At 51.9% G+C, this 26,277-nt stretch overlaps 1 protein-coding gene across 1 annotated transcript in view; it reads left to right on the top strand.

Annotated features, from left to right (window-relative positions):
* Positions 1-26,277, top strand: part of eif3c (eukaryotic translation initiation factor 3, subunit C) — a 38,758-nt gene that overhangs the window by 2,670 nt on the left and 9,811 nt on the right. The window contains exons 3-17 of the mRNA XM_069926868.1: positions 3,215-3,280; positions 5,161-5,350; positions 5,443-5,568; positions 6,873-6,921; positions 7,452-7,549; positions 8,315-8,442; positions 9,703-9,865; positions 11,285-11,388; positions 17,347-17,488; positions 17,790-17,915; positions 18,514-18,607; positions 19,255-19,442; positions 20,642-20,866; positions 22,048-22,411; positions 22,799-22,958. Of these exons, the coding sequence (XP_069782969.1) occupies positions 3,215-3,280; positions 5,161-5,350; positions 5,443-5,568; positions 6,873-6,921; positions 7,452-7,549; positions 8,315-8,442; positions 9,703-9,865; positions 11,285-11,388; positions 17,347-17,488; positions 17,790-17,915; positions 18,514-18,607; positions 19,255-19,442; positions 20,642-20,866; positions 22,048-22,411; positions 22,799-22,958 (2,223 nt within the window). The remainder of the gene's footprint in view (positions 1-3,214; positions 3,281-5,160; positions 5,351-5,442; positions 5,569-6,872; positions 6,922-7,451; positions 7,550-8,314; positions 8,443-9,702; positions 9,866-11,284; positions 11,389-17,346; positions 17,489-17,789; positions 17,916-18,513; positions 18,608-19,254; positions 19,443-20,641; positions 20,867-22,047; positions 22,412-22,798; positions 22,959-26,277) is intronic.

Here is a 26,277-nt window from a genome sequence, read left to right as displayed (position 1 = left end):
CGGAGCAGGACCATAGAACATTATAGCGCAGAAAACAGGCTATTTGGCCCTTCTAGTTTGTGCCGAAAAAGGATACCGCTTGTCTCATTGACCTGCACCCAGTTCATAATCCTCCAGACCTCTTCCATCCACATATCTATCCAGTTTATTCTTAAAACATGAGTGAGCCTGCATTTACCAGGTCAGATGGCAGCTTGTTCCATACTCCCACCACTCTGAGTGAAGAACTTCCCCCTCATGTTCCCTCTAAACCTTTCACCCAAAAGCCATATCCTCTCATATTTATCTCCCAATCTAAGTGGAAAGAGCCGACTCGCACCCATTCTGTCTGTCCCCCTCATAATTTTGTAAACCTCCATCAAATCTCCCCTCATTCTTCTTCACTCCAGGGAATAAAGTTTGAACCTGTTTAATCTTTACCTGTAATTCAGTTCCTCAAGTCAAGGCAACATCCAAGTAAATCTTCTCTGCGCTCTTTCTATCTTATTGATACCTTTCCTGTAGTTCGGTGACCAGAACTGTACATAATACTCGAATTTTGCCCTCACCAATATCTTATACAACTTTACCATAACATTCCAACTCCTGTAATCAATACTTTGATTTATGAAGCCCAATGTACTTTCACGGAATTGTGTATCTGTATTCCCAGATCTCTCTGTTCTACCGCACTCCTCATTGCCCGACCGTTCACCATGGTCGTCCTTTCTTGGTTTGTCCTTCCAAAATGCAACACCTCACACTTGTGTGCAATGAACTCCGTCTGTCATTTTTTTCAGCCCATTTTCCCAGCTGGTCCAGATCCCTCTGCAAGCTTTGAAAATCTTTTCTGTCCACAATGGCTCCAATCTTAGAGTCATCTGCAAACTTGCCAATCCAATTTACCACATTACTATCCAGATCATTGATATTGATGACTAATAACAATGGTTCCAGCACCGATCCCTGAGGTACACCACTGAGGAATGACCACCCTTTACTACATATCAACAACTCTAGTGGAGAGCTCCAGGTTCCTTAGAGTTCACTGAACTAGTGACCTATTGTGGACATTCAACATCTCCTCACTTGTCAGGAAGGCACAACTGCACCTGCACATCATGAGAAGACTGAAGTGAGCAAGGCCACCAGCCACCATCATATCAACCTGCTATCGAGAGTGTCCTGGCCAGCTGCATCACCATGAGGGTACGGCTGCTGCAGAGGAGAGGATCGGGAGGCCAGTCCACAGGACCATAAGAGTGGCAGAGAGGATCACTGGAGTCTCCCTCCCATCCCCACCTCCCCCACCCCCCCCCCCCATCGATGCGATCTATGGGGATCATTTGACTGAAGAGGGTGCACAAAATCATTGAGGCCCCTTCCACATGGCATCTTTCTGCTGCTCCCATTGGGGAAGAGATCCAGGAGGATCAGAGCCAGCACCGCCAAGCTGAGGAACAGCTTCTTCCCACGGGGCAATGAGAATGGTGAACGACCAAAGGAACCACTCGCACTGACCACCTGAGACTCTCATATTCATGAAACTATATTGATTTATTTGTACAGATGAAATACTTGTCCTGAATATGTATTGTTTGTCTATATGTGTATTGTGTCTGGTTGTGTGTCTGTGTTTTGCAGTGAGGACCGGAGAACACTGTTCTGTTGGGTTGTACTGTACAATCAGATGACAATAAACTTGAAAGGGTTTTCAACAAGGAGCAGAAATAGGCTATTCAGCCCATCAATCATGAGCTGATCCATTTTCCCACTCAGCCCCACTGCCCAGCCTTCTCCCCATAACCTTTGATGCCCTAGCTAATCAACAATCTGTCAATTTCTGCTTTAAATATACTCAGTGACCTGTCCTCCACGACCACCTGTGGCAACAAATTCCACAATTCACCATCCTTTGTCTGTTCTAAGCAGATGCCCTTCAATCATGAAGTTGTGCCTTCTTGTCCTCGACTCTCCCACCATAGAACACAGAACAATACAGCTCAGTACAGGCCCTTCAGCCCTTGATGTTGTGCTAACCTATATATTCCTACCAAAAAAAACCTAAACTCTCCTTACCCCGTAACCTTCCATTTTTCTTCCATCTGTGTGTCTGTCGAAGAGTATCTTAAATCCCCCCAATGTTCCAGCCTCCACCACCATCCCCAACAAGGCATTCCAGTACCCCACAACTCTATGTAAAAAAACACCCCTGACTTCTCTAAACTTCCCTCCCTTCAGTTTGTACACACGTCTTCTGGTGTTTGATGATCCCACCCTGGAAAAGAGACTCTGGCCGTCCACCCTATTGATGCCTCTCAGAATCTTGTTGACCTCGATCAAATCTTCTCTCACCCTTATACGCTCCAAAGAGAAAAGTCCCAGCTTTGCGAACCTTAACCCAAGAAACTTGTTTCCCGATCCAGACTACATCCTGGTCAATCTCCTCTGCCCCTCTCCGTAGCTTCCTCATCCTTCCTATAATGCGGTGACCAGAACTGAACACGTGAGGTCTCCCCAGAGATTTGTCGAGTTGCAATGTGATTTCTTGACTCCTGAACTCAAGCCCCCAACTAATGAATCCCAGCATCCTGCAGGCCTTCTTAACAATCCTATCAACCTGCGGGGCGACTTTGAGGGATGTAGGGATCTGGACCCCCAAGGTCCCTCTGTTCATCCACACTCTGAAGTAACTGACCATGAACCCTGGGCTCAGCCTCCTGGTTTGTTCAAAATTCATCACCTCATACTTATCTGGATTGAACTGCACTTGCCACTTTTCTGCCCAACTCTGCCTCCTGTTGATATCCTCTTGTAAGCTTCGACAACCTTCAGCTCCATCCACAACTCCTCCAACCTTTGTGTCATCCACAAACTTACCGACCCATCCATCCACCTCTTCATCAGGTCATTTATAAAAATCATAGAGAGCAGGGTCCTTGCTGTCCACTGCACCCCCATTTCCTTCATGTTTCCCATGCTCCTCCAACACTGAACTCCCCCTCCCCTTGAACCATTCTGTGAAGGAGCAAGGTCTGGGCAGGAGGGAAGGGGTTAATGGGCGGAACAGACATCAGGGAAAGGAGTTGGGACAGGATCTGCGCATTGGTGGGTGAGGGGGCGATGGGAGCTCTACAAGACTGGGGTTGTATGGAATGTTCATCTGCTGAGGTGGTTCTGGAATTCAGATATCTCTTCCCCTCTTCTCCTTCGCCCACTATATCTCTCCCCTCAGGCCACTGTTAGTCAGTGATGAAGAAGAAGACGCCAAGAGGGTTGTGCGAAGCGCCAAAGACAAGAGGTAGGTTACCACTGATCTGGTTCCCTACACCCCTCCCTGTCTCTGTTACCATCTCCAATCCCCTACATCCCTCTCTTTCTCTGCAAACCCCTCTGGTCTCCTACACTTCCCCTTCCCACTAACCCTTCCCCCCCCCATTCTCTCTACCCTGCTGCGTTTGAGATTCACAATCTTTTGAAGATGCGAGTAAAGAATTTGATGAAGGTAGAGCAGTGGGTGTGATGTTCATGGATTTTGGGAAGGTGTTTGCCAAGGACTCCCATATTAGATTCATTCAGAAAGTCATGAGGTTTGGGATCCCTGGAAGCTTGGCTGTGTGGATTCAGAATAGGCTTGTCTATAAAAAGAAACATAGAATTAGAAAGAAAATATTCTTACTGGAGATCAGAGTCTAGTGAAGTGCTGCAGGGATCTGTTCTTTGTGATTTTTATTAATTTCTGAGTTGAAGAGGTGGAATGATGGCATAGTAGGTTTACGGATGACACAAAATTGGAGGAGTTGTGAATGGTGTGGGAGATTATAACCGGATAGACAGGATGGGGAATTGGGAGAGGTGTAGAGGCAGTGTGAGAGGTTACAATGGGATATAGACAGGATGGGGAGTTGGGAGAGGTGCTGTGGACAGTGCAAGAGGTTATAACAGGATACAGACATGATGGGGAGAGGTGTTGTGGACAGTGTGGGAAGTTATAACGGGATACGGACAGGATAGTGAGTTGGGAGAGGTGCTGTGGACAGTGCCGGAGGTTATAACGGGAATCAGACAGGATGGGTTGGGAGACATATTGTGGACAGTGTGGAAGGTTATAATGGGATACAGACAGGATGGGGAGTTAGGAGACATGTTGTGGAGAGTGCGGGACATTGTTACGGGATATAGACAGGATGGAGTGTTGGGAGAGGTGTTGTGGACAGTGTGGGAGTTTCCAACGGGATTCAGACAGGATGGGTATTTGTGAGTCTTGCTGTGAACAGTGCGGGAGGTTATAACGGGATACACACAGGATGGGTTGCTGGGAGAGGTGTTGTGGACAGTGGGAAGTTATAACGGATTACAGACAGGATGGGGAGTGAGGAGAAGTGTCGTGGATAGTGTGGGAGGTTATAATGGGAAAAAGACAGGATGGGGAGTGAGGAGAAGTGTCGTGGATAGTGTGGGAGGTTATAATGGGAAAAAGACAGGATGGGGAGTTTGGAGATGTTTTGTGTACAGTGTAGGAGGTTTTAACGGGATACAGACGGGATGGGGAGTTAGGAGAGGTGATGTGGACAGTGGGAGGTTATAACGGGATTCAGACAGGAGGGAAAGTTGGGAGAGTGGTTTGGACAGTGTGGAATGTTATAACAGGATGGGGAGCTGGAAGGGGTGTTGTTGACGGTGTGGGAAGTTACATCGGGATCTGGACAGGATGAGGAGTTGGGCGGTAGAGGTGGCAAATGGAGTTTACTCCAGGTAGGTGTGAAATTGACGTGATAATTTTGCATCCTCTCTTCCCCCTTCCTCACTTATCTTTGCACCTCTCTTTTTCCCCTCACTGACTCTCCATCTCACCTCCTCTCTTGATTTCTCTCCATTTCTTCCCATCTCCCTCTCTCCCTTTCTCTCCTCTCCCTCCCACCCCTCTCAACCATTTCCTATCCCTCCCCACCTCCCACCCCCTCCCTGTCTCCCACTGCCCTCCATTCCCCTTATCCATTCCCTCCTCCTCCACCTCCAACCCCTCTCCCTCCCTCTTCCTCCTTATACCCGCTCCCTCCACCTCTCCTTCCCTCCTCACCATGCCTCTCTCCATTCTTCCTACTCGCAACTTCTCCTTCCCTGTTTCTATTTCTCCCTCTTTCTCTCTCTCTCACCCCAACCCCCCACCTCTGTCCCCAGGTTCGATGAGCTGATGAACATCATCAAGACGATCCGGAATGCCATGAAAATCCGGGACATGGCCAAGTGCTTGGAGGAGTTTGAAGTGCTGGGCAAGGCATACCTCAAGTCTAAGAGCATCGTGGACAAGGAGGGCATTCCCAAGTTCTACACCCGTATCCTGGTTGACCTTGAGGACATGGTCAACGAGGTAAATGGCCCCACCTCCCCTGCTCCCAATCCTTCTGCCTAATTTCCACCTCCCCCCACACCCCCTCATGTCTGGCTCCCTCCGTTCACCAGGTGTGGGAAGATCGGGAATCCAGGAAGAAGATGAACAAGAACAACTCCAAGGCTTTGGCCACAATGAGACAAAAGATTCGGAAGTACAACCGGGATTTTGAACAGGAGATTATTGCCTACAGAGAGGTAAGGGATGGAATCGAGCTCCAGGAACTGAGCTTATTGCTGATGATTCATGACCAGAAGGGGTCTCCCGGCGTGGTCTAACTGGTCAGGAACCCTGAATGGGTCTCCCGGCGTGGTCTAACTGGTCAGGAATCCTGAATGGGTCTCCCGACGTGGTCTAACTGGTCAGGAACCCTGAATGGGTCTCCCGGCATGGTCTAACTGGTCAGGAGCCCTGAATGGGTCTCCCAGCATGGTCCAGCTAGTCAGGAACCCTGAATGGGTCTCCCGGCGTGGTGTAACTGGTCAGGAACCCTGAATGGGTCTCCCGGCATGGTCTAACTGGTCAGGAACCCTGAATGGGTCTCCCGGCGTGGTCTAACTGGTCAGGAACCCTGAATGGGTCTCCCGGCGTGGTCTAACTGGTCAGGAAACCTGAATGGGTCTCCCGGCGTGGTCTAACTGGTCAGGAAACCTGAATGGGTCTCCCGGCGTGGTCTAACTGGTCAGGAACCCTGAATGGTTCTCCCGGCGTGGTCTAACTGGTCAGGAACCCTTAATGGGTCTCCCGGTATGGTCTAACTGGTCAGGAACCCTGAATGGGTCTCCCGGCGTGGTCTAACTGGTCAGGAACCCTGAATGGGTCTCCCGACATGGTCTAACTGGTCAGGAACCCTGAATGGGTCTCCCGGCGTGGTCTAACTGGTCAGGAACCCTGAATGGGTCTCCTGGCATGGTCTAACTGGTCAGAAACCCTGAATGGGTCTCCCGACGTGGTCTAACTGGTCAGGAACCCTGAAAGGGTCTCCCGGCGTGGTCTAACTGGTCAGGAACCCTGAATGTGTCTCCCGACGTGGTCTAACTGGTCAGGAACCCTGAATGTGTCTCCCGACATGGTCTAACTGGTCAGGAATCCTGAATGGGTCTCCCGACATGGTCTAACTGGTCAGGAACCCTGAATGGGATTTCCAGTATGGTCTAACTGGAGGGGAACCCTGAACGGGGCTCCTAGTATGATGTAACTGGAGGGGACCCCTGAGTGCGGCTCCTGGTGCAGTCTAACCAGAGGGGATCCCTGATCGGGGCACCTGGTATGTTTTAACTTGTGGGGACCTCTGAACACGGCTCCTGCTGCTGTCTCACTGGAGGGGAATCATGAACGAGACGTCCAGTGCACTTTCAGCGGGGGAAACCCTGGATAAAGCTTTCAGTGCAGTCCATCCAGAGGGATACCCTGAACTTGGCTCCCAGTACAGTCTACCCATAAGGAAACCATGAACGGGGCTCCTGGTGTGCAGAATCATACTCTCATTTCCCTCCCCCAGAACCCCGAAAAATCTGCTGATGAAGAGGAGGAAGTCGAGGAAGATGAAGGTGAGGCCTTTTTACCCTTCCTCCCCTCCCTCTCTCCCTCTCCTCACCCCACCTGCCCTTCTTTCCCCACCTCTCCTCCCCTCCCACCTCGACAGATCCTGCAGCTTGTTCATTTTCGGTCAAACTCGAACGACTGTTGATAGACCTGCTTGTCTGATTTTTGTCTCTGTACCCATCTCTCATCCAACTCTCCCTCCCTCCTGCTCTCTCTTCCCCATCCATATCTCTCCGCCTACCTCTCCCTCTTTACCCCTCCCTACCACCCCGACATATCCCTCCTACCTATCCCCATACCTGCTCTCTCTTCCCCATCCATATCTTTCCACCGACCTCCCCCTATATACCCCTACCACCCCGACATATCCCTCCTCCTACCTATCCCCCATACTATATCTCCTCTCTTTTTACCACCTCATTCCTTCATCCCTCTCTGACCTTTCTCCCTCCTCCCTCTCCTTCGTCCCCTCCCTCTCCATCCCTCCTCCCCCTCATCCCTTCTCTCTCTCCCCCCTCCCCCCCCACTCCCACAGAATCCTCTGACGAGGATGAAGAGGAGATGTCCGCTGCAGTATTCCTGAAGAAATCGGAGTCTGCACCGGAACCCAAGAAGGTGGCGAAGGTGCCTGAGGTCAGTCCATCCTGTCCCCTCATCACTTCCCCTCTCCGCACTGCACCCCCAAACCCTTGTGGCATTCCCCTCCCAGTATATGAAATCATCACCACCTCACCCTTTGGCCCCTTGACCTCTCCCCTTTCACCCCCAATGGGCCCCAACCAACCCATTTTAACAACCCAGTACCTGAAATCTGCCCTCTGACCCCACCATAACCCCTGAGGTACACGCTCTCCTCCTCCCCTCCACTTCTCCCTTCTCCACTGTCTTGCCTCATCCCCTCCTCTCCTCCTCACCCCTCCCCTACTCTCCTTCCCTCCCTCACCTCTCCTCCATCCTGTCCTTTCTTCTCCACTCCCCTCCCTCTCGTCTGCATCCCCTACTCCTTCCCTCTCCTCCTCCCCTACCTTTCTTCCCTCCCCTCACCACCATTCGTCTCCACTGCCATCCTCCTCACTTCTCCTTCCTCTCCCATCCTTTCTTCCTTCCTGATCCCTTCCTCCCCACCCAAACCTTTCCCTCCTCTCCCATGCTTTCCTTTCTCCTCCTCCTCTCATTCCCCCCTGCACCTTATCCTGTCCCCACTCAACCTCATCTCCCCATTCCCCCCACCCCCCCCTCCCCCATCCCCACCTATTTGACCCAATACAAATGACAGAGTCTGCCTTGAGCTGCTAGCCCTGCCTGGGAAGTTCCCACACCTTTTCCGTTGGGGGGGGGTGTCTGGGGCTGGGACTGACAGCACCACCCCCCACCTCTCTCTCCCCTACTCCCCTACAGGAAGATGAGGAGGAGGAGGACGAGGAGCAGGACGATGAGGATTGGGGATCCCCCTCTGACGACACTGACTCGGACTCAGACGATGATGACAGCAAGTACATCTCACTGGCCCACAAGTTCCTGAAGAAGTGAGTGGGGTAGGGATGGGAGTGGGAAGCGAGGAGGGGGAGGGGGATGGAGAAGGAGGAAGGGGAGAGCAGGGCGTGTACATCTCGCTGGCCTACATTTTCGAAGAAGTGAGTGGGGTAAGGGGAGGAGGGAAGGGGTGTGGATGAAAGGAGGGGGCATGGATGGAGAAATCCAGTCTACTTGAGGATAGTCAGCCTGGCTTTGAAAGGAAGGTTGTGCCTCATGAGACTTACTGAGTTTTTAAGAAGATTACAAAAGAAATTGGAGGGTTGGGTGGTAGATGTGATCCCCATGAGAGACTCATCCAGAAGATCACGGGATCGGGGGAACCTTGGCTGTATGGATAAAACATTGGCTTGTAGGAAGAAAGCAGAGAGTAGTAGTTGAAGGAAAATTCTCTGCCTGGAGGTCGTTGACTTGTGGAGGGGCCGCAGGGATCTGTCTGGGACCCCCTGCTCTCTGTGATTTTGATAAATGACCCGGGTGAAGAGGCAGATGGATGGGTCAGTGAGTTTGTGGATAACACAGAGGTTGAAGGAGGTGTGGATGGAGCTGGAGGTTGTTGAAGGTTGCAAGAGGATATCGACAGGAGGCATAGTTGGGCAAAGAAGATGGAGTTCAAACTAGTGAAATGTGTGGTGATGGATATTGGACAATCCAGGAGGCTGAGTCCAGGGTTCATGGTTGGTTACTTCAGAGTGTGGATGAACAGAGGGACCTTGGGGTCCAGATCCCTACATCCCTCAAGGTCGCCACGCAGGCTGATAGGATCATTAAGAAGCCCTGTGGGACGCTGGATTCATTAGTTGGGAGATTGGGTTCAGGAGTCGAGAGGTCACATTGCAACTCTACAAATCTCTGGTGAGCCCACACTTGGAGAATTGTGTTCACTTCTGATCACCTGATTACAGGAAGGATGTGGAAGCTGCGGAGAGGGGGCAGAGTAGATTCAGCAGGATTGGGAAACTAGTCTCACGAGGCAAGATTCACAGAGCTGGGACTTTTCTCTTTGGATTTTGATGATAAATTGGAAATTTTGGGGTCGTCCAATACAAAGGCAGACGGTGTATAGGTTGGCTCAGCATCGAGGGCTGAAGGGCCTGGGTTGTGTTGTTTGTGTTCACAGAGCTGGGGTGATATTGCGCACAGAGCTGGTGGATGGGGAGGTGGGGGTTTCCAGGGGAGGGGAGACGTTGATCACCATCTCCCCTGACAGATGGGGGGATGTTTTGACCCTCTGTCCCTGACCCCCTCCCCAGACAGCCAACAGAAGAGGAGAAGCGGGCAGCGGAACGCAAGCGGGATGACCGGATGAAGAAGAGGCTGGAGCGGAAGGACAAGAAGAAGGCAGAAGAGGGCGAGGAGGAGGGGGACGAGGGGGGTGAATGGAAGCCAGTGAAGTGCGGAGCGCCCATGGTCTCGGTACGTCGCTCTCTTCCCTCCCACCACCACCTCCTTCCCTGTTCTGCATGTCTCCCACCATGATCTCCCTCTCTTTCCCCAGGGTATCCCCTCCTCTCTCCCTCCGGAGTCTCCTCTTTCTCCGGGGTGTCCCCTCTCTCTCCCCGTGGTCTTCCCCCTCTCTCTCTTTCTCCCTGGGGTCTTCCCTCTCTCTCTCTCTCTCTCTCTCTCAACCTGGGGTCTCCCCTCTCTTTCCCCGGGTTCTCCCCTCTCTTTCCCCGGGTTCTCCCCTCTCTCTCCCCGGCTTCTCCCCTCTCTCCCAAGGGTCTCCCCCTCTCTCCCCGGGGTTCTCTACTTTCTCTCTCTCTCTCTCTCTCTCTCTCTCTCTCTGGGGTTCTCCACCCTCTCTCCCTCCAGGGTCTCCCCTCTCTTTGCCCAGGGTATTTCCCCCCTCTCGCTCTCCCCGGGTCTCCCCTCTCTCTCTCAGGGTCTCCCCTCTCTCTCCCAGGATCCCCCTCTCTCTCCCAGGATCTCCCTCTCCCCAGAGTCTCCCCTCTCTCTCCCCGGGTCTCCCCTCTCTCTCCCCGGGTCTCCCCTCTCTCTCTCAGGGTCTCCCCTCTCTCTCCCAGGATCCCCCTCTCTCTCCCAGGATCTCCCTCTCCCCAGAGTCTCCCCTCTCTCTCCCCAGGGTCTCCCCTCTCTCTCCCCAGGGTCTCCCCTCTCTCTCCCCAGGGTCTCCCCTCTCTCTCCCCAGGGTCTCCCCTCTCTCTCCCCAGGGTCTCCCCTCTCTCTCCCCAGGGTCTCCCCTCTCTCTCCCCAGGGTCTCCCCTCTCTCTCCCCAGGGTCTCCCCTCTCTCTCCCCAGGGTCTCCCCTCTCTCTCCCCAGGGTCTCCCCTCTCTCTCCCCAGGGTCTCCCCTCTCTCTCCCCAGGGTCTCCCCTCTCTCTCCCCAGGGTCTCCCCTCTCTCTCCCCAGGGTCTCCCCTCTCTCTCCCCAGGGTCTCCCCTCTCTCTCCCCAGGGTCTCCCCTCTCTCTCCCCAGGGTCTCCCCTCTCTCTCCCCAGGGTCTCCCCTCTCTCTCCCCAGGGTCTCCCCTCTTTTCTCCCCACCCTCTCCCTGGTCTCACCACTCTCTCCCTGTGGTATTCCCCCCCTCTCTCTCCCAAGGGTCTCCCCTCTGTCTCCATGGGTTATGCTCTCTCTCCCCCCAGGGTCTCCCATCCCCTCTCCCCCCCCCCCCCCCCCCAGGGTCTCCCCTCTCTCCTGCCAGGATTATCCCTCTCTCTCCCTAGGGTCTCCCCTGTTTCCCTGGGCTGTCCCCTCTCTCTGCCCAGCATCTCCCCTCTCACCCTCTCCCTGGGGGTGAGGTTTACCTCACCCTGCCCCTCCCCACTGTCTCCTCTCACCCTCCCCCCTCACAGCTTAACCCCATTCTTTGTGCAGGAAAAGCCCAAGATGTTTGCCAAGGGCACGGAGATCAACCACAACGTGGTCCTGAAGAAGTTCAATGAGATTCTACAAGCTCGTGGCAAGAAGGGAACAGACAGGTAACGTTCTCCCCTCCCCGGCATTCCCACGAAATGCTCCCCCTCCCTTGGCACTCCCTGCCAGACCACCCTTCCTCTGGCATTCGAAGCAAAGCTCCCCTCTGGTATTCTATGCAAAGCCACACTCTCTGTTATTCCTATGTAAAGCCCCTTCCTTTCTCTGGTATTCTCAGCATTCCTCCCCAATATTCCAATGTACAACCCCCCTCTGGCTTTCCCATGCAAAGTTACTATGTCCCCACTGTTCCCACACAAAGTTACAATGTCCCCACCATTCCCATGCAAAGTTCCCCAGTTGCTGGCATTCCCACACCCCTCCATTTCCACGCAAAGACCCCCTATCCCCTCATTCCCACTTAAAGTTTCCCTAACCCCTCCATTCCCAAACAAAGTTCCCCTCTCCCTTCCATTCCCACTCAAAGTACCCCTCTCCCCCCCATTCCTACGCAAAGTTCCCCTCTCTGCTTCATTCTGACGCAAAGTTCCCCTTAAGTTCCCCTCTCCCCTCCATTCCCACACAAAGTTCCCCTCTCCCTTCCATTCCCAACCAAACTTTCCCTATCCCCTCCATTCCAGCATTCGTACTCAAAGTTCCACTCCCCTCCATTCCCACACAAAGTTCCCCTCTCCCTTCCATTCCCACGCAAAGTTCCCCTTAAGTTCCCCTCTCCCCTCCATTCCCACGCCGAGTTCCTCCTCCACTCCATTCCCACGCAAAGGTCCCCTCTTCCCTCCATTCCCACTCAGAGTTCCCCTCCCCTCCCCTCCATTCACACACAAAGACCCTCTATCCCCAATAGAGAATGGGAGAAAAAAGGGATCAAAAGAATAGAAAATTGTTTTTCAGGAAATAAATTACTATCCTTTGAACAAATGAAGAATAAATATAATATAACTCAAGATACAGTGTTGGCATACTACCAACTGAAATCCTACTTGAAGGACAAATTGGGAAGTAGTCTGAGGTAGTAGTCTGAGGTTACCAGAGGGAAGTAATTTTGAATATGTGATTACAGATACAACGATAATCAAAAAATTTATAACAAATATGTATATTAAACTGCAAGAAAAGGAGAATGAGGAAACAAATGGTAAAACTAAACAAAAATGGGAACAAGATTTAAACATAAAGATAAAGAAGGAAACATGGGAGAAGTTATGCTCTGGAATTATGAGAAATACAATAAACACGAGGTTACGTATGATACAATATAACTGGATACACAGGCTATACATTACACCTCAAAAGTTAAATAAATGGGACCCAACAGTATCTGACAGATGTTTTCGTTGTAAAAAAGAAATGGGAACAACAATTCATGCAATCTGGACATGTGAGAAAGTAGAAAAATTTTGGGAAGATCTAAACCAAATATTAAATAAAATTACAGAAAGCAATATACCAAAAAACCCAGAGATCTTCCTCCTAAGTAACATAAAAAACAAAGAATTTAGTCTTGATTTGGATGGTGCACAAAAAAGATTTGTTAGGATAGCCCTAGCCATAGCAAAAAAATGTATTATGTCAGCCTGGAAATTAGAAGATAACTTGAGAATACAACAATGGTATATAGAAATGAATAAATGTATTCGATTAGAAAAAATAACATAGTTTAAGAAATAATATTGCAATATTTGAACAAATATGGGAGCCATACATGAAACACAATAGAGAAAACCTACCAGGGACATCTGCCACCTAAAATGACAGAAGGAGAAGGAAATGAAAAGAATTGACTCAGTGGAATTTCTTGTTTATTTTTATTGAGTGACAACATTGTTTGACTGGTTTAATGTACCTTAGATTCTGTACTTTAAATGAATGGGAGGGGAGGTAGGGAGGGTGGAATGGGAAGAGGGTGGGGGGTGGGAGTAAATGACACTGTATATATTTGAAAAGGAAAATGTATGTATCTTGATCAACGTGGTTTATGGTGTGAAAAATAAAAATAAAAAAATGACCCTCTATCCCCTCCATTAAGGGGACGCAGTTCCCCTTAAACTCCCCTCGCACCTCCATTCCCAACCAAACTTCCCCTCTCCCCTCCATTCCCACGTAATGTTCCCCTTGTTCCCCTCTCCCTTCAATTCCCACGCAAACTTCCCCTTGTTCCCCTCTCCCCTCCATTCCCACACAAAGTTCCCCTCTTCCGTCCATTTCCATTTAGAGTTCCCCTCCCCTCCATTCCCACTCAGAGTTCCCCTCCCCTCCATTCCCACTCAGAGTTCCCCTCCCCTCCATTCCCACTTAAAGTTCCCCTATCACTTCCAATCCCACACAACGATCCCCTATCCCCTCCATTCCCACGCAAAGTTCCCCTCTCCCTTCTATTCCCACTCAAAGTACCCCTCTCCTCCATTCCCATGCAAAGCTCCCCTCCCCGACATTTCCACGCAAAGTTCCCCTCCCTTCCATTCACACGTTAAGACCCCCTATCCCCTCCATTACGATGCAAACTTCCCCTTAAGTTCCCCTCTCCCCTCCATTCCCACGAAATGTTCCCCTTAAGTTCCCCTCTCCCATTCCCACGCAAACTTCCCCTTGTTCCCCTCTCCCCTCCATTCCCACTCAGAGTTCCCCTCCCCTCCATTCCCACTCAGAGTTCCCCTCTCCTTTCCATTCCCACGCAAAGTTCCCCTTAAGTTTTCCTCTCCCCTCCATTCCCACGCCGAGTTCCTCCTCCACTCCATTCCCACGCAAAGGTCCCCTCTCCCCTCCATTCCCACTCAGAGTTCCCCTCCCCTCCATTCACACGCAAAGACCCCCTATCCCCTCTATTCTGACACAAAGTTCCCCTTAAACTCCCCTCGCACCTCCATTCCCAACCAAACTTCCCCTATCCCCTCCATTCCCACTTAAAGTTCCCCTATCCCTTCCATTCCAACACAAAGATCCCCTATCCCCTCCATTCCCATGCAAAGTTCCCCTCTCCCTTCTATTCCCACTCAAAGTACCCCTCTACTCCATTCCCACTGATTCCTATCCCCACCATTCCCACTCAGTTCCCCTCCCCTCCATTCACACGCAGTGACGCCCATCCCCTCCATTCCCACAAAGTTCCCCTATCCCCTGTATTCCAACACAAAGAAACCCTATCCCCTCCATTCCTACGCAGTTCCCCTCTCCCTTCCATTCCCACGCAAAGTTCCCCTTGTTCTCCACTCTCCTCCATTCCCACGCAGTTTCCCTTATTTTCCCCTCTCCCCTCCATTCCCACGCAAAGTTCCCTTCTCCCCTCCATTCCCACGCAAAGTTCCCCTCTCTCCTCCATTCCCACACAAAGTACCCCTGTCCCCCTCAATTCCCACTCAGAGATCGCCCCCCTCCATTCACATGCATCCCCTCCCCTCCATTCCCATTCAGAGTTCCACTCCCCTCCATTCCCATTCAGAGTTCCCCTCCCCTCCATTCCCACTCAGAGTTCCCCTCCCCTCTATTCCCACTCAGTTCCCCTTCTCCTCCATTCCCACACAGTTCCCCTTTCCCCTCCATTCCCATGCAACGTTCTCCTCTCTTCCATTCCCACTCAGTTCCCCTCCCCTCCATTCACACATAGACCCCCTATCCCCTCCATTTCCACACAGTTCCCTTCTCCCCACCATTCCCACTCAAAGCCCCCCTCACCCCACCATTTCCTCTCAAAGCCCCCCTCTCCCCACCATTTCCACTCAGAGTTCCCTTCCCCTCCATTCCCACTCAGAGTTCCCCCCTCCCCTCCATTCCCACTGATTCCTATCCCCTCCATTCCCACTCAGTTCCCCTCCCCTCCATTCACATGCAGTGACCCCCTATCCCCTCCATTCCCACAAAATTCCCCTATCCCCTGCATTCCAACACAAAGAAACCCTATCCCCTCCATTCCTATGCAGTTCCCCTCTCCCTTCCATTCCCACGCAAAGTTCCCCTTGTTCTCCACTCCATTCCCACGCAGTTTCCCTTAATTTCCCCTCTCCCTTCCATTCCCACGCAAAGTTCCCCTTGTTCCCCTCTCCCCTCCATTCCCACGCAAAGTTCCCCTTGTTCCCCTCTCCCCTCCATTCCCACGCAAAGTTCCCCTTGTTCCCCTCTCCCCTCCATTCCCACGCAAAGTTCCCCTTGTTCCCCTCTCCCCTCCATTCCCACGCAAAGTTCCCCTTGTTCCCCTCTCCCCTCCATTCCCACGCAAAGTTCCCCTTGTTCCCCTCTCCCCTCCATTCCCACGCAAAGTTCCCCTTGTTCCCCTCTCCCCTCCATTCCACGCAAAGTTCCCCTCTCCCCTCCATTCCCACTCAGTTCCCCTCCCCTCCATTCCCACTCAGAGTTCCCCTCCCCTCTATTCCCACTCAGTTCCCCCTCTCCTCCATTCCCACTCAGAGTTCCCCCCTCCCTTCCATTCCCACTCAGCTCCTATCCCCGCCATTCCCACTTTTTCCCTCTCTCCTCCATTCCCACTCAGTTTCCCTTCCCATACCACGCAAAGACCCCCTCTCCCCTCCATTCCCACTCAGAAATCACCTCCCCTCCATTCACTCGCAAAGACCCCCTCTCTCCTCCATTCCCACACAAAATTCCCCTCTCCCCACCATTCCCACTCAGAGTTCCCCTCCCCTCCATTCCTAGAGTTGCCCTCCCCTCCATTCACATGCAAAGACCCCCTCTCCCCTCCATTCCCACTCAAAGTTCACCTCTCCCCTTCATTCTAATGCAAAGTTGCCCTCTCCCCACCATTCCCACTCAAAGTTCCCCTCTCCCTCCATTCCCTCGCAGTTCCCCTCTCCCACCATTCCCACTCAAAGCCCCCTCTCCCCACCATACCCATGGAGTTTCCCTCTCCTTCATACCCACATAAAGTTCCCCTCTCCCTTCCATTCCCACGCAAAGTTCCCCTATCCCCGCCATTCCCACTCACTCTTCCCGCCATTCCCATGCAAAGCTCCCCCATATACCTACCATTCCCACGCAGTTACCTTCTCACCTCCATTCCCACACAAAGTTCCCCCATATTCCCACCATTCCCACGCAGTTCCCCTCTCCCCACCATTCACACGTAAAGTTTCTCTCTCCTTTCCATTCCCATACATTTCTCCTTATGTCCACCATTCCCATGCAATGTTCTCCCAACCCAAGATTCCCACCCTCTCCTCATTTTTAGACAATAGTTGCACGGCCATTCACTGTGATCGTGGCTGATCGTCCATGATCAGTACACCGTCCAGCCTTTTCCCCCGATCGCTGGACTCCGTTCTCTTTAAGAGCTCTATCTAACTCTTTCTTGAAAGCCTCCAGAGAATTGGCCTCCCCTGCTTTCTGAGGCAGAATGTTCCACAGGTCCACCGCTCTCTGAATGAAAAATTTCTCCCTCCACCCCATTCCCAATGGCCTACCCCTTGTTCTTAAACTGTGGACTCTGGTTCTGGACTCCTCCAACGTCAGGAACATGTTTCCTCCCTCTAGTGTGTCCAATCCCTTAATAATCTGATATGCTTCAATCAGATCCCTCTCATCCTTCTAAATTCCAGTTTATACAAGCCAAGTCGCTCCAATCTTTCAACATCGGACAGTCCTGCCATACTGGGAATTAACCTCATGAACCTACGCTGCACTTCCTCAACAGCAAGATGTCCTTTTCCATTCCCACCCTCTCTCAGCATTCCCATGCAAAAAGCCCTTCTCTGGCTGTCCCACCCATCTCACATTCTCCGCTTGTTACTCCGGTTCAAAATGATGGTGTTCAACTGTCTGCCCCTCCTCCCACCCTGTCTGTCCCCCTCTGTCTCCACCCCCTCTCTTTCTCTCTTCCCCCTCCCCCTCTCTCCCCTCCCTCTCTCTCCCCTATTTCTCTCTCTCCCCACTCTCTGTCTCCCTCCGTTTCTCTCCACCCTCTCATCCCACCCCCCCTTCTCTCTCCCTCCCCCCATTTCTCTCTCCCTCTTACTCTCCCTCACCCCATTTCTCACCCCACCTCGCTCCCTCCACAGAGCTGCCCAAATCGAGATGCTGACAGAACTCTGTGCAATTGCAAGCAACCATGAACTGGGTGAAGGCATCAACTTGAAGATCAAGTTCAACATTGTGGCGTCCTTGTACGATTACAATCCCAACCTGGCCTCCTGCATGAAAGTGAGTTCTGAGCAGCAATAGTCTCGCCGGCAACCCCCCACCCGCTCCCTGGACTCCTTTGAGGTCAGCTCCCTTTCCCCCTGTCTCATCACGCACTCCTAGGGTGGGACACAGAATGAAGCTCCCTCTCCCCTGTCGTGTCACACACTCCTGGGGTGTGATACAGAGTGAAACCCCCTCTCCCCCGTCCCATCATACACTCCCGAGGTGGGACACAGAGTGAAGCCCCCTCTCCCCCCATCCTGTCACACACTCCCGGGTTGGGACACAGATTGAAGCATTTTTCTTTGTTTCCCTGAAGCAAGACATGTGGAGAAAATGCCTGTCATGTGTGGAAAATCTCCTGGACATCCTTTTTGCGTGTCCAAACATCTTCATCGGAGAGAATATTGGAGAGGATTCGGAGAATCTCACCAACCCTGAGCTGGTATCGACCCCTCCCTATTTTCCACCTTTCCCTCCGCTCGGCCAACCCCTTCCTCCCCTCTCTCTCCTCCTCAACCCCTTTTACCCTCCCTCATCCCCTTCCCACCCTCTCTCCCCTCTCATATCTCCTTCCCTTCCTCCTTTATAGCCTGGCAATCCTCCCTAACATCTTCCCATTTTCACTCCTGTCTCCCAAAATGTCCCTCCACTCCCCAAACCCATTAGCCAACCAACCGTCGTGAACCTCCCCAGATTCTTTCTCCCCTCTCCCAACCCCTGCAGACACACCTTCCCCTACGCAATCACTCCTGTGCTTCTCTCCTCCAGCTCTTCCCCTTCATTCCAGCACATCCCCGATTGCCTCACTCCCTCTGGGTATCCAACCCTCCCTCTACTCATCCATCCGCTTCCCTTCCTATTTCCCCTTCCCCAAACCCCTTCAGACCCTCCATCTCCCTCTCCTGACCCCAACGCCTTCAGACCCTCTCCTTGAACCCCCCAACATCATGTCTCCCGTTCCCGCCCTTCACATCACTTCCACTCTGACCCTTGTACCCTGGGTTTCACTTCACCCAAACATCTCACCTCTCCTTTTACAGCCCTACAGAGTGCGGGGGTGCATCCTCACTCTGGTGGAGAGGATGGACGAAGAGTTCACCAAGATCATGCAGAACACTGATCCACACTCACAGGGTAAGGTACCCCGAGGGCTCTCTGTTCTACGACACTCCCCACCGTTCACCATGTCGGTCCCCGTACCCCGAGGGCTCTCTGTTCTACGACACTCCCCACCATTCACCATGTCGGTCCCTGTACACCGAGGTCTCTCTGTTCTACAACACTCCCCACCGTTCACCGTGTCGGTTCCCGTACCCCAGGTCTCTGTGTTCTACGACACTCCCCACTGTTCACCGTGTCGGTCCCCGTACCCTGAGGTCTCTCTGTTCTATAACACTCCCCACCGTTCACCTCAGTCTCTGGTAGAGGTGGACTGAATGAATGAGTCAGTGTGGGTGGGGAAGGGATAATAGTGGGGATGTGGTCTGTCCATCTCTCACTCATATTCTACTGTGTCCCCCCCTCTCTCCCCCCCGCCTCTCTCCCCCTCAACCCTCTCCCCTCCCCTCTCTGCCCTCCCTCACTCTCTCCCTTCCCCACTTCCCTCCTTCACTCTCCCCCTCCCCGTTCTCTCCTCGTCTTCCCTTCCCCACTTGTCTCTCCCCCTTACTTTCTCCGCTCTCTTTTTCTCCTCCCATTCTCTCTCCCATCTCTCTCTCTCTCTCTCTCTCTCTCTCTCTCTCTCTCTCTCCCCCCCACCCCCTGCCCCCCCAACTGTACAGAGTATGTGGACAACCTGAAGGACGAGTGGCGGGTCTGCCAGATCATCCAGCGTCTCCAGGAATACCTAGAGATGAAGGGGTCGACGGAGGAGATCTGTCGCGGGTACCTCCGCCGGATAGCCCACACCTATTACAAGTTCGACTATAAGGCGCATAACCGGCTCAATGCGTCTGCCGACCAGTCCAAGGTCAGCAAGGGACCCTGCGTTGGGGGTGGGTCATGAAGGGGATGCATTTAGAGGGGTCTTGGATGCGGTCGCTGATATTCTGTTCCACTCTCAGGATCTGCTCCCTGCCTTCCTCTGACCACTTCCTTCTGGACCCCTCTACTTACTAAGTCCTCTCTCTCTCTTTCTCCTCTCTCACCCTCTCTTACTGCTCTCTCTCTCTCACCACTCTCTCTCACTGCTCTCTCTCTCACTGCTCTCTCTCTCTCACAGCTCTCTCTCTCTCACAGCTCTCTCTCTCTCACTGCTCTCTCTCTCTCACTGCTCTCTCTCTCTCACTGCTCTCTCTCTCACTGCTCTCTCTCTCTCACTGCTCTCTCTCACTGCTCTCTCTCTCTCACTGCTCTCTCTCTCTCACTGCTCTCTCTCTCACACTGCTCTCTCTCTCACTGCTCTCTCTCTCACTGCTCTCTCTCTCTCACTGCTCTCTCTCTCACTGCTCTCTCTCTCACTGCTCTCTCTCTCACTGCTCTCTCTCTCACTGCTCTCTCTCTCTCACTGCTCTCTCTCTCTCACTGCTCTCTCTCTCTCACTGCTCTCTCTCTCTCACTGCTCTCTCTCTCTCACTGCTCTCTCTCTCACTGCTCTCTCACTGCTCTCTCTCTCACTGCTCTCTCTCTCACTGCTCTCTCTCTCACTGCTCTCTCTCTCACTGCTCTCTCTCTCACTGCTCTCTCTCTCACTGCTCTCTCTCTCACTGCTCTCTCTCTCACTGCTCTCTCTCTCACTGCTCTCTCTCTCACTGCTCTCTCTCTCACTGCTCTCTTTCTCACTGCTCTCTTTCTCACTGCTCTCTCACCTCTCTCTCTCTTTAACCCTCTCTCACTGCGCTCTCTCTCTCACTCTTTCACCGCTCTCTCTCTCACCCTCTCTCGCCACTCTCTCTCTCTCTCTCACCACCCCCCCTACAGCTCATGACCCCATGCTGCCCATTTTACACCCATTCAACCTACACCTTGGTACATTTCGAACGGTGGGAGGAAACAGGAGCCCCCGTGGAAAACCCATGCAGACACAGGAAGAACGTGCAAACTCCTTCCAGACAGTGCAGGATTTAAACTCCGGTCTCGATCGCTGGGGCTGAAACAGCGCTTTATTCACCGTGCCGCTGGCCCCTCATTGACACCCTTCTCTCTCTGCCCACTCCCCCCACCCCCCAGTCAGAACTGGACCAGGCAGAGAATGAGGCGGAGGACAGCACCCTCCTCATGGACCGTCTCTGCAAGTTTATCTATGCCAAGGACCGCACAGACCGGATCCGGACATGCGCCATCCTCTGCCACATTTACCACCACGCCTTGCACGACCGCTGGTTCCAGGCTCGGGACCTCATGCTCATGTCCCACCTACAAGACAACATCCAACATGCAGATCCTCCAGTTCAGGTGAGCCTGCCTTTCCCCTTCCCCCATCCACATTCTGTTTCCCTCATACCATCCCATACGCATCCCGTTCCCTGCCCAATTCCGCCTACCCCATACCCATTCCTCCCCACATTCTCCCCATCTGTTCTCCCCTCCATCTATTCTTCCCTTCCCCATCTGTCCTTCCCCCTCCCCGTCCGTCCTTCCCCCTCCCCGTCTGCCCTTCCCTTCCCCCTCCCCATCTGCCCTTCCCTTTCCCCTGTCCATCTGTCCTTCCCTTTCCCCCGTCCGTCCTTCCCCCGTCCGTCTGTCCCTTCCCCCGTCCGTCTGTCCCTTCCCCCGTCCGTCTGTCCTTCCCTTCTCCCATCTGTCCCTTCCTTCCCCCGTTCATCCATCCTTCCCTTTCCCCGTCCGTCCTTCCCTCTCCCTGTCCGTCCATCTTTCCCTTTCCCCCGTCCTTCCTTCCCCATCCATCCGTCCATCCTTCCCTTTCCCCCATCCGTCTGTCCTTTCCTCCCTTCCCCCTTCTGTCCGTACTTCCCTTTCTCCCGTCTGTCAATCCTCCCCTTCCCCCGTCCATTTGCTCTTTCCTCCCTTCCCTCGTCCATCTGTCCCTCTCCCCGTCCGTCCTCCTCCCCCCATCTGTACTTCCCCTCCCCACCCATCCATCCTACCCTCTCCCCGTCTGACCTCCTTTCCCTTCCCATCTGTCCTCCTTCCCGTCCACCCTCCCCTCCCCGTCTGCCCTTCCTCCCCTTCCTGTACGTCCTCTCTCCCCTCCCTGTCCGTCCTCCCTCCCCTTCCTGTCCGTCCTCCCCATCTGTCTTTCCTTTTTCCCATCCGTCCGTCCTTTACCCCCTTGTCCATTCATTTTATCCCCCATCCGACCGTCCTTCTCCCCCCCCCAGTCCGTCCGTCCTTTCCCCACGTCCGTCAGTCCTTCCTCGCCCCCCCCCCCCCCCCCCATCATTCGTTCATTCATCCCCCCCTATCCCTTGGAAGGGGAATGGCAAAGGAGGAGGGGGAGGGGGAGAGGGGGAGATGAAGATGGAGGGAGAGGGGGAGATGAAGATGGAGGGAGAGGGGGGTGGAGGAGATGGTAGAGGGGGAAAGGGGGAGGGGAAGGAGGGATGAAAGGAGGAAGGTGAGGGGAGAAGAGTGCGGATGACCCCACTGACCCCTCCACCCTTTCCCTACCACAGATCCTGTACAACCGGACCATGGTGCAGCTGGGGATCTGTGCCTTCCGGCAGGGAATGATCAAGGATGCCCATAACGCCCTGCTGGACATCCAGTCGAGCGGCCGCGCCAAGGAACTGCTGGGTCAGGGGCTGCTGATGCGTAACATGCAGGAACGGAACCAGGAGCAGGAGAAGGTGGAGAAGAGGCGCCAGATCCCCTTCCACCTGCACATCAACCTGGAGCTGCTAGAGTGTGTCTACCTCGTGTCCGCCATGCTGCTCGAGATCCCCTATATGGCCGGCCATGAGTTCAACGCCCGGCGCCGTATGATCAGCAAGCAGTTCCACCACCAGCTGCGGGTGGGAGAGAGGCAGGCGCTGCTGGGTGAGTGGTCCCCCCTCCCCATCGTGGCCCCCTCCATCCCTACCCCCCTGCCTCTTCCCACCCCTCCCCTCCTACCCCCTCCCGCATTCCCCTCCCTCCCCCAGTGTCATCGCCTCCCTCCCCACTGGGTCCTCCAACCTTCCTCTCCCTGGGTCCCCATCACTCAACTTACCCTCTCTACCCTTCCCTTCTCTCTCTCCCTCCTTCCCGGCTGCCCCCTCCCCCCTACCTCCCTCTCCATTCCCCCCTCTTCCCCCTCTCACTCATTTTCCCCCTGCTCATTCTCTCCCCTGCTCTCTCCCCCTCTGCTTCCCCATCCTTCCCTGTGCCCCCCCACCTTGCCTGGCAGTAACAGTCCCTCTTCCCTCCACCCACCACCCCCCCCAGGACCCCCGGAGAGTATGAGGGAGCACGTCGTTGCTGCCTCGAAGGCCATGAAGATGGGTGACTGGAAGACCTGCAAGAACTTCATCATCAATGCGAAGATGAGCACCAAGGTGTGGGACCTGTTCCCGGCCGGGGAGAAAGTCCGCGACATGCTCGTCAGGTACGTCACCGGAGCACTCCAGGCCCTCGTTCACGGAGGGTGGCTGGGCCCAGTCTGTACCTGTTACAAGCCCAAAGGACCCCAAAACCCAGCAGCAATAGATATTCACTGTTAGAAATAGAAGTACCTTAACAGAAATTGCTCAAGACAAAAATTGAGAACAAAGAACATTTATTACAACAACAATGCAAAGTTGGTGCTTCCCCTTACCCTGTGAATACACACATACACTGGGGCTCACCCAACTTTTATACAGTGAATTTCAGTATCAGAATACCCTCCCCCTTACATTCTTCTACCCCCTGGATGGGTTTGGCATAGGCAATCCTTCCTGCCTACGTGCAGTTTCAGTGGACTTGGAGGACCAGGGGGTATCCTGTCGGTGTCTTCTCATGTCATTATCCCCATTGTCCTTATTCACAACCTTGCCCTTGTCCCCATTCACACCTTTCCAACTCTCAGAGCTACAGTCCCTTCATATGCAGAGTTCGCTAATCCTGTCTAGGGTTTACTAATTAAATATGCATAACTTGATAAATCTGTGTATGGCTTACTAATTATATATGTAGAACTTGGTACTTCTGTCTAGGGCCAGGAGACCCTTATCTCATCCAGACTATCTCAACTTCCTACATTCTATTATTCCTTACCTCTCCTTATCTTATTCATATGGTGGACTAGAAGGTTCTTATCTTACATAGGCTGACTCTGCTTCCTGCACCCTAATTTCCATGCTTAGCCTGTTCATACTGGTTTAATCCATCACTCCATGTGTCTGTACTAGTTTCCCCATCTTTCATATTTTTATGTCAAGTTTACTCATCTCTCCCAATCCTCACTTCTCTTTTAGATCAGTGATACTGATCTCTCACATTCACCACGACAGTTACTTAAACAAAAGTTGTTTTTAATTATCTTTAAACATGAAAACAGAATCAAACTTTAACTTATCTCTATTAACTTAACTCCCTTCTAATTCTAAGCCTACGTGTATGTAAAGTGTGTGTAAATTTAAGAAAAGTTCTTTGGTTCACAGTCCAATCTCACTTCTCATTCCTCCAAATTCACTGGTTGCAGGCAATTCTTATACTGCGCACAGAACTTAACATTTATAAAGTTCACCAGGCTTTGGTGCTCGAAAGGTAAATGTTTACTGCTCAGGAAGGTCCTTGTAGGTTTGCAAAGAGAGATTTGTTGTCCAGTTTTTCCATAATTGAGGTACCACAGTTAGTCACCTCAATGTCTCACTGATGAAATTTGCCCCATCAGGGTTCTCCAGATGATAACCTCTTCCTTTCAGGCTATAAAAGAGTTCCTTTCTGTTTTACTTAATCCAAGAGAAACACAAGACAGATAGCACTTCCAGCCATCGCCGCTCTGGAGCTTCTGTTTCAAGCTTCTCCTGGCTTGTTAAAGCTTTCTGTGTTACACACAGTCCAAGACTCCCTTCTGTCTCTCGCTCTCTCTTTCTCTCTCTGAGACTCTAACTGCCGGGAAGCATGTGTCCCTTCTCTTTCTCAGTTGCAAAACCCCTGACCTTCTCTAGCAAACCAATAAGTTAGTCTTTTGGTTCATCTGTTGTTTTTAGGTAAACAAGAACCTCTCAATGACCTTTTGGTGAAGAGGTTTTAGGAGTCGGCCTGTCTCTTGCTGTGGCTTTAAAGACAATAGTCCATTCATTCACTTCAATTAACAGCCACTTGTGAAATCTCCATAGTTTCCATAAAGTAACTGAATATGAATTCTTCAGTATTTCAAATAGTATCAGTTTTAAAGTATGTGTATGTATGCCACCTACTCTACTTTTCCCAATTTATCTCCCAAAAACATTCCCAAATATTCCATAACAGTACCCCACTCCCAAGGATCCGATCCCATGCTAAATCTTACAAGGAAAGAATGAGGAAGGTGGTACAGAGACCAAAGCGAGAGTTCAGAAAGAGAGAAGAAAAAATAGAGGACAAAGAATGCCAAGGCGTCTAGATTCCAAAAGGGCAATGAGCATAAGGGCACTTTATCTGAATGCCCTTAGTATTAGAAACAAGGTTAGTGAACGAGGTGCAAATCAGTCCCCAGGCAGATGATTTAGTGGCTATCACAGAAACACGGTTGCAAGATGGGCACGATTGGGAATGAAACTTTCAAGGGTATCAGGTAGTACGAAAAGACAGACAGGATGGTAAAGGTGGTGGGGTTGGCTCTCTTAATAAAGGATGAGATCAGGGCAATGATGAGAGAGGAAATAAGATTGAAGGAGCAGAATGGGTAAAGGGGAGAGGGGGAATTTTCCACTGGTGGGAGTTGTCTAGCGCCTGCCAAATAACAATTGCACAGTGGCACAGGCTGAAGTATGCAAGAATAGAATGGGGAGCTTCCACATAGATTGGTCGAGGGAGTCTGGAGGATGATTTCACAGAAAGCATCCGTGGTAGCTTTCTTGAGCAGCGTGTTAAGGAGTCAACAAGGGGGAATGCTATTGTAGACCTAGTATTGTGCAATGAGACAGGTAAAATTTAGCGATCTAGTAGTTAGGGACCCTCTTGGAAAGAGCGATCATAGTACGATTGAATTTCTCATACAGATGGAGGGTGCAATAGTTAGATCTAAAACTAGTGTATTCTGCTTGAACAGGGGAGACTACAGCAGGATGGGGGAGGAATTGGTCGGGATGGACTGGGAGCACAGGTTAGTTGCCAGAACAGTTGAAGAGCAGTGGAAGATTTTTCACAGTGCTCAACAAAAATATATTCCCATTTAAAAATAAGGGCAGTAAGAGAGGGAAAAGCCAGCCTTGGTTAACTAAGGAAATAAAGGAAGGTATAAAATTAAAAGCTCGTGTTCAAAGTAGCCAAGAGTAGTGGAAAACTGAAGGATTAGGAAAACTTTAAAAGCCAACAAAGGACAACTAAATGAGAAATCAAGAAAGGGAAGAAGGATTATGAAGGTAAATGAGCTCAAAATATAAAAACAGATAGCAAAAAATTTTATAAATATATAAAACGGAAGAGGGTGGCGAGAGTCAACATAGGTCCCTTGGAAGATGAGAGAGGGAAATTGATATTGAGTAATGAGGAAATGGCCGAGGCATTGAACAGATATTTTGTGTCAATCTTCATAGCGGAAGACATGTCCAGCATGTGAAGGTCTCCATAAAACCATTCGTACAAAAGAGATAGTGATGAGCAAACTAATGGGACTAAAAGCGGACAAATCCTCTAGTCCTCTTGGGATGCATCCCAGGTTACTGAAGGAAATGGCCAGAGTTATAGTCGATGCGATGCGTTGGTAGTCATTTACCAAAATCCTCTGGATTCTGGTC

The sequence above is a fragment of the Narcine bancroftii genome, chromosome 3, assembly GCF_036971445.1.
Source record: "Narcine bancroftii isolate sNarBan1 chromosome 3, sNarBan1.hap1, whole genome shotgun sequence".
NCBI classification, from domain to species: domain Eukaryota; kingdom Metazoa; phylum Chordata; class Chondrichthyes; order Torpediniformes; family Narcinidae; genus Narcine; species Narcine bancroftii.
The sequence above is the reverse complement of the archived record's forward strand: the minus strand, read 5'-3'. Positions and strand labels throughout refer to the sequence as shown.